Source organism: Rhinolophus sinicus, chromosome 16 (assembly GCF_057876585.1).
Source record: "Rhinolophus sinicus isolate RSI-liver-muscle chromosome 16, RSI-T2T, whole genome shotgun sequence".
Lineage (NCBI taxonomy): Eukaryota > Metazoa > Chordata > Mammalia > Chiroptera > Rhinolophidae > Rhinolophus > Rhinolophus sinicus.
Window position 1 is genome coordinate 36,592,470 of NC_142516.1, and position 8,160 is coordinate 36,600,629.

Here is an 8,160-nt window from a genome sequence, read left to right on the forward strand (position 1 = left end):
TTTTCATTATATTAGGTCCAGTACCTACATGGACTTTGCTTAAGCAAGTTTTTGTCTTTGCTATTAGATGATCTATGATTTGTTCCAGCAGGGTGTCCCCCACTGAGGGGTATGCTCCCATCTCCATGTTGATGGTGGCACCTCAGTACATTCAGAGAGTAGAACCCAGCTATCATACTGGGAGTGCTAGCCAAGACTAAATTTCCACACATATGATGCTAAGTCCCAGCAGTCATTGGAGATATGGGGCAAAGCCAGTGCTGGCTTCACTTTGCCAGGATATGGAATGTGATTCACCAGTGCCAAGCCCAGTGGCAGGCAGGCGTGGAAGGGCACTGGAGAGGCTCAAAGCACCCGTTTCCAGGGAGTACCAAAATCACTAGAAGACTATTTTTCAACTTTGTTCCAGGAATGAAAAGTACTCAGTTATTCATATGCAAGATGCCTCTAAGGAAAAGAAGAATAATTCATATCCACACTTCTAGTTGTATAAAAGAAGTCTTTTAACAAAATCTGAAAGACATAATTTATATTGAATGATAGTATAATTATGTTACGATATCATGATTAAAATACCTGCTTTTGATTTCAATAAATCTCTAATTTTTTTTTTCATTTTTGGATTATTTTTAGATCGTGATGCTGGAGATGGAGTCCTGAATGCAGGAGAAGCAGGCATGGTTTCAGAAGAATTAAAATGGGCATCTAGAACCCAAAGTATGAAATTAAGTGGAAGGGAAAGAGAATTAGACAGTTCAGCAAGTAGCTTAAGAACACAACCAAATCTTCAGAAGCTCTGGGAAGGTGGCCCAGAATTACCTCCAATTTATAGCTATTTAGCTCCCACTAGTGGGCATTTGTTAAGCAATGAGGATAAAACAGAGAGTGATGAAAATCAATTTACAAAATCTCACAGTCAACCATCACCCCAAATTCAGCCAGTAAGAAATGTGGGACAGATTCATGGCGTCACACCTGTAAAGTTGTGTCGCAAAGAGTTACGTCAAATTTCTGCCTTGGAACTATCATTACGACGTTCCAGTCTTGGAGTTGGGGTTGGATCTATGACTGCTGATTCTATTGAAGTAGCTAGGAAACAGTGACTTAAAACTTAGGTAGTTACTAATAGAACTTTTTAATTTAGTTGATATGTAAGATTTATTTTTCTAACCTGTTTAAAATTAAAGCTTAAACTCACTAGCTCTTCCCTCAGGATAAAGGAAAAGGGGGAGGAAGGAATCCCTAATCCTTTTGTATGTTATAGATGTGTATGTATATCTTCTATACTACATTTGGGGAGTTTTAATTTGCATTTCCATAATAGCCAAACACACATTTTCCAATACTATCAAGTAATGGAACATTTAAATATTTCCACTTACAAATCTGCCTAAAATTCTTTTCCAGGCGTATTTGAAGAACAAGACTAAAAGTAAAATAATAAACTAAAATATCCATCAAATGTATATTGCTATATAATATAAAAGTATATTATAAAGTATGCTATGTAAGTATGTAATAATGCAATAATTATATCTTATAAGTTTGTTACTGTTATTTTCAAATAAAAGTATTTTTTGTTTTTTTTAAAAGATCCAGTTAAATATTGCTTATGTAAGAGGAAGAGTCACCTGCTGCATATGTTTTGACACAGTTAAAATCTGTGCCAAAATGCAGTCTGTGGGCTAAGGCAACTGGCTAGGGTTATGGATTAAGGTTAATTTATGGTCCTCATAGCCCACAGAGGATGAGTAATCGATCAGTCTTGATGTTTTTAAATATGGTCTCTGCTCTTTTTCTAAAATTGTTTTTAGAATATTACATTATTGGTTTGCTAATATTACGGAATATAAGTTTTCCTCTCTCTCCTGCCCTACCTATTCAACATATCTCTCTTTATGCTACTAAAAATGGGAGAATGGATGCAGTTGTATGGAACAGGGAAATGATAACAGACTAACACTAAAGCATTCCACTATTTCAAGGAAAAGAGTAAAGCTTGAAGTCTTGCCAGAGAATCTTTAGCTAATCATCTGATGGGTTTAATCTGAGATTTTTCTCTACAACTTGCTCAGTCAGGCTTTGCACACAGGCAGGCCAGACTACATTGGGGCTGTAAATATGTAAATGAAAATTTTTCTTTAAGATTTTTTTGGTCCAAACCTTGTTATATAATATAAACTTCACGTGGTATTAAGAATTAAACATTGATTTGCCCAACATATACAGTTTGTACTTTTGCATCATATTTGTCAGTCACAGAAAACATTCCCTTATAATGACTGGAGGTATTAGGTTGGTGCAAAAGTAATTGTAATTTAAAAGGTTAACAATTGCAAAAACCACAGTTACTTTTGCACCAGCCTGATATTTTGTGACTTTTTAAACTATGTTATTTTTTTACTTTTCCAAACTTTCACTTGTAAAATGAGATTGTTTCTTAAATTAAGTAATGTTTGAGTGGGGCAAATAGCACACCCACCCTGACTTAAGGATATCTACTCAATTAGAGTCACCCACTTCCTTGCTGACTCCATTTTTTCTTCTCTGATGCTACTAATTTTTTCTTTTGTCCTTTTTTCTGTTGCTGTTGACCCTGATCATCTTATCTAAGATCCAAACTGTCACCCTGTGCTAAAAGTCCTAATGTTTCCTTTTTCTAAGTTTCAGCCCTTAGGGACTAGGGATCCTTGGTCCTACTGCTAAAAACTAGGTCTTATAGGAAAAGAAAACCAAACCGAAACAAACTCCTAAATTGGTGAATAGTTTCTATATCTCTTAAGTGTGGTACTAAAATTCATTTAAATTATGGGTTAAATAGACTTCTGTGGACCTACCTGGAAACTGAACTACAATTTTTAACATTGGCCCAATGAGAAACTGCTTCAAACAATGTATTTACAAACTACATTGGAAATTTTATCTTTAACAGGGACTATGTGAAATCAAATCCTGGTTTTAAGCAAGTTTCCTTTTTTTGCCTTTGGTTTGCATGATATATATTTAATGTATATCATATATAATATGTATATAAATATATAATGGGAAAAGGTCAGTGCCTTAAAGCACAGCAATTACATATTTATTAATAAATACATATTTATTAATGAAGTTCCTAATTGTATATTCCTTATAAGAGTAGGCAATGATTGAGAAATAATTCATGTAAAAATGTACTGTGACACTGGAATCCTGCTTGTCCAAGAAATTGACACATATTTGTTTTACCTGTTGAAATATAAACATATTTTCTGAAATCTAACTCACGAACAGAGGAAGAAAAAATTTATATCAAACCAACAATAATTAGATTTGATAATGCAAATGTGAACTGAATTCTAAATAACAGATAGTTGTTTTCTTCGTTCTGGTTTAAACATACATCCTTTAATGCTATGATAGATTTCATATGCATTCACCCATATATAAGCAATATCCTGAATAATACCTTCTAGAAGTGAACCTCCTATCATTCTAGTTTAGTCAGTGCTCTCACAAAGGACAGAAAATTTAAGGCATCTCCTCAAGGTAAGTAAACTATTTTTTATGTATACTACTACCAAGTTTTACTTTTTCACATGCTTTCCTTAGTCTAAACGTTTTGTCATGTCTGCCTTTTTGCATGTTTATAAAATGTTTGTGGTTTTCTTTTCCTTTTCATTATGTTTTGTTTTGTTTTTTCCAACGATCACAGCATTTGACAGGAACATGTTTGCCTCCGACAAGTACTAGTTCCTTCCCTGACTCCAGAGTATTATAGATCACAGTGTTGGAGAATTCTATAAGTATGGGCAGCTATGGGTAGTGAGAACATCAGTGAAGATGCTTTTGTGCTTTAATGTTTGTTTTCTTTTGCTAATGGTTTTGTGGTTTTGTTTTGTTTTTTTGGTCCCTCAATTCTTCTTATCTTCATGAACTTAGGTGTCCGAGGAGTCAGCTAAAATACATATGATCTTCAATAATGTGGACTTTATTGTCACTAGCAATGGCTTGTTTGTATTAGTCCAGGTCAATAAAGTGATAAATCCTTATTTAAAAATGGGTGTCTTATATGGAAAAAAAAAGGTCTTCTTATATTAAGTCTTAGAATGAATTACTAAGGAGTCAAATCCTTAGTGGGAGTTTGGTTCTATAGTCAATACAAATTCTCATGCATTAAATACAAGTGTGACATGTTTTGCTCTTTCAGTTATTTCTTTAGGCACATACTTGTGACTTTTTAAAACACTGAAGTATCAATATCTGAAAGCTCAATGACTACAGTACCTGTAAGTTCATGTCCACAATTCCTCTCTTAACTTCACTGGCATTTTAAAAAATATTCATTATGTATATTTTACATTTAAATTTAAGCTGTGGGCTGCCTTCATTAGTACTGATAACACATTCTTCTATATACTTTTAACTCATAGGTGCAATAGTTCAAAGGGTGGGGTAGTGGGAGAATCTGACTAATGGGAGGAGTATTTTATCGCCTTCTTTGTTTACCTTGATGCCAAAAGTAAAATCGGATGACTTTTCCTAAGTTTGTTTTTAAATTCTTCACAAACAGTGCAGCCCCTATTGCCTGTACCAGGGGTGACTGCTTCTATTCCTTGCTGTTGGAATGCAGCGCATACATGGCACCATATATTAGAATGGTGTTGACCCCAACAGTACCCCAAAATGAAGGTCATTAGAACAAGAGAACTTATAGAAAGCTCAGAAAAACTTGATGTTATAATATTGGCTTTTGATATTCTGTATAGTTTTTATCTCTCTTAATATTTTTTCCTAGGGATTTCCACAATGAATTAATAGAATTGCCACTATTTGAAATGCTAGCAGTGTAATTTAACTGAATTATTGACTCAGACTTAGGTATTAGGTTCTACTGGTAAATTATTATATACAGCTCTACGGAGTTATCTCTATAGTCTTTAAAAGAAAAATACAACAATCTCACAAATTGTTATAATGAGCAATATCCTTATTTGCCCAAGGAACAAAACCATTCACAACAGCAGTGTAGAAAAGTAAACATTAAAAAAATTTATACTTAGAATTGTTGTAAATTTAAAACTCTATTAGTTAATATTTCTGTAATTAAAGTATAACAGAAATGTATTTTGAAACAATATTTGTATGTGGTATTGTGTTTTCAAGCATATTACAGTATATACAAAGCAAGGTATAATTTTTCAAGTCCAAAGTGGTAAATGTTAGAATTTATTTAATCTGAGGGGCCTTTTAAAAGAACCACTTCTTTGACCCCGACTCCCTCTCCAATTGCCAACAACAAATTATAGACAAATTATAGCTTTACATACCCCTCACGCCCCATAATGTTCCAGGATTCAAATAGCTATGATAAGAACAGAAGATGAAGAGGTTTATTTTAAAGTATTCCATAGATCAGCAAAGAATTTTCAAAAATATTTTGAGTGAATATATTTATTTCTCTGGCAACAGCACTGAAACAACTTCAATCTTTGGCTATCTCTAAACCTTGAATACTTCTAATTAGTACTGATTTTGCCATTTGAAAATATACATCCCAGTTTTTATACTAGTTCCTCTTCCTATGATTACTACTAATTCAGGATTATATGAAAAGAAGCTACTCTAGACAGAATTTGAATGGAAATTATGGAGCCATTCAATAGAGAATTATAAGAAACAGTAGTTTTGGATAAATTCCAACACCCATAACATAAACCAAAGAAAACAGGACCTAAGTGATTTTACCATTGAAGAACCACAAATAACACGCCAAAACAAACACTGGGGGCATTAAATGACAGGATTTATCTTCATAAAACAATACTTAACCATTCTGCTTAATTTTTTTCTCTCTGCTCGAGTATCCCAGAAGTTTTCTACTGAAAATCTTCTGGATTAAAGACTTCCATTCATGATTACAAACCAGCAGCTATTAGCTTGCCTTGGGAGGTTTAATTGATGTTATTCATTTTTGTTTGTGACCTGCAGTGGTATTTCACTATCCACCCTGAAAAGGAGTCATGAGTTAAACTGAAATCAACTGATTTATAAGTATAAAAATTGTCAGAGTTTTGTTGTTACTTTCTAGCATGATTTCTTTCTTCTAGATGAGAAGAGTGGGAATAGGGCAAGGTATTTTTATACTGAGGGGCTAGTCTCCTTTTTGAAATTCCTATTACCTAGGGGTAGGGCAGCATCTGAATTGTCCCATTAGAAGCCTGGAACTAAGCCTGTTTGTTTCTTAGCTAGCACCAGGTGTCACTAGTTGTAAGACACGACTGGGACATGACCAGAATGACCCAAATTATAAAAGCAAGTTATGAATCACTCCTTTACATTTAAAATCAAAATCTTATTTTTCAAATGCAACACAAAGTATTTAATAAATTAATTGGGAGGGAAACTGCTATTTCTATTATATGGTAAATAGCTTGTTTATCAGATAAATACATGAAAGCCCTTTGAAAAAGTATCATGTTTATGATGGAATTATAAGTTAGGTTTTCCATAGACTTGGATATCAAAATTGGATAACTTTTTAGCACATATGTGGTTGCTTGTTTTATATATATATATATACATATATATATATATATATATATATATATATATATATATATATATATATAAACATTTTAAAACAATATATATAAACATATATATATCTCAGAGTTTTAGTTATATATGTCAGTAACAGTAGAAATAACAGTATTCTATGGGAAATTTCATGTGAATTCTATTCTCACAAGAAAATATTTCAAAAACTTGACGGAGTATTTTTAGAGGCATAAGAAGTGCTTCATGACTATTTCTTTGATTTGTAAATGAAAGAATATGTTGCTACTAGGTTTTTAACCACTATTTCTTTAGCAATAATTACATTTGTGAGTTATCGGTTAACTCTGGCTAGAAAACAAATTTTCTTAAAACAGAAGAATGGTTTCCATTAGGTAATCACAAAGATATTTTAAAACTCTATATTTCCCTCAAGGAAATTATAAAACAGTTAAGTTAATTTTTTGGTATATGTATAGTTATATGATCAAATTAACAGCAGTCAGTCTTTGTTTGGGATTTGACTCTCATAGCTACTGTGTACAATAAGCATAGTCTAATTAAATCTGGTATTACCGTGGTGTTCTCTTCTTTATGAGCGTTCTGAAGCAAGCTCATTCCCCTTAGTTTCCAAGTATCTGCCAATGTTAAGAAATAATTTGTCTCTATTCACATCAAAAACCCATGACCTGTGCAGCCAGGTAATCAAAGAGAAGGCCAAGACTTTAATGGAACCTATCATCATAAGTATTCTACTGGATTGTGAACAAATAATCAGAGAGAAAGAATACTAACAAACAGTTTTCCTGAAAGAGTTTTTACCTTCAGTGGTACCGAGGTCATTTTAGTAATGTTAATTACAAAGGTCACTATCTCCCATAAGAAGGAAAACTTTATGTAAAGACTTGATTATGTCAGTTTAATTGGCCAGGTCAAAGTTGAGTTGTAAGAATTCTTTATACTAGGTACACGTTCCTTACCAGAAACATGATTTGCAAATATTTTCTCCCATTTTGTGGGTTGTCTTTCCTTCCTTCCTTCCTTCCTTCCTTCCTTCCTTCCTTCCTTCCTTCCTTCCATCCTTCCTTCTTTTCTTTTTTTAATGGTGTCCTTTGCATTGCAGAAGTTTTTACTTTTGATGAAACCTATTTTTTTCTTTGGGTGGTTTGTGCTTTAGTTGTCATATCTAAGAAATCCCAGATCGTGCAGATTTATACCTATATTTTCTTCTTAAGAGTTTTATAGTTTTAGCTCTTATATTTATGTCTTGGGTCCATTGTATATGGTATAAGGTAGGGGTTTAACTTCATTCTTTTGCATGTGGATATCCAGTTGTCCCAGCACTATTTGTTGGGAAAAACAAAACAAAACAATCTTTTCCTTATTAAATTGTTTTGGCACTCTTGTTGAAAACTAGTTAACCACAGATGTTTGGGTTTATTTCTGGACTCTTGATTCTATTCCGTTGGCTTATGTCTGTCCTTTTGCCAGTACTACACTGTCTTGATTACTGTAGCTTTGTAGTAAATTTTGAACTTGGGAAGTATACGTCTACCAGCTTTGTTCTTTTTCAATATTGTTTTGGCTATTTGGGGTCCCTTGAGTTTCCATATGAATTTTAGG

General features: G+C 33.2%; 1 protein-coding gene across 1 annotated transcript in view; it reads left to right on the forward strand.

The window, feature by feature from the left end:
* The window catches only part of KIF27 (kinesin family member 27), a 76,018-nt gene extending 71,575 nt beyond the window's left edge, over positions 1 to 4,443 (forward strand). The window contains exon 18 of the mRNA XM_019750122.3: positions 634 to 4,443. Coding sequence (XP_019605681.2) covers positions 634 to 1,103 — 470 coding nt within the window. The 3' untranslated portion in view covers positions 1,104 to 4,443. The remainder of the gene's footprint in view (positions 1 to 633) is intronic.
* Positions 4,444 to 8,160: the final 3,717 nt, after the last annotated feature.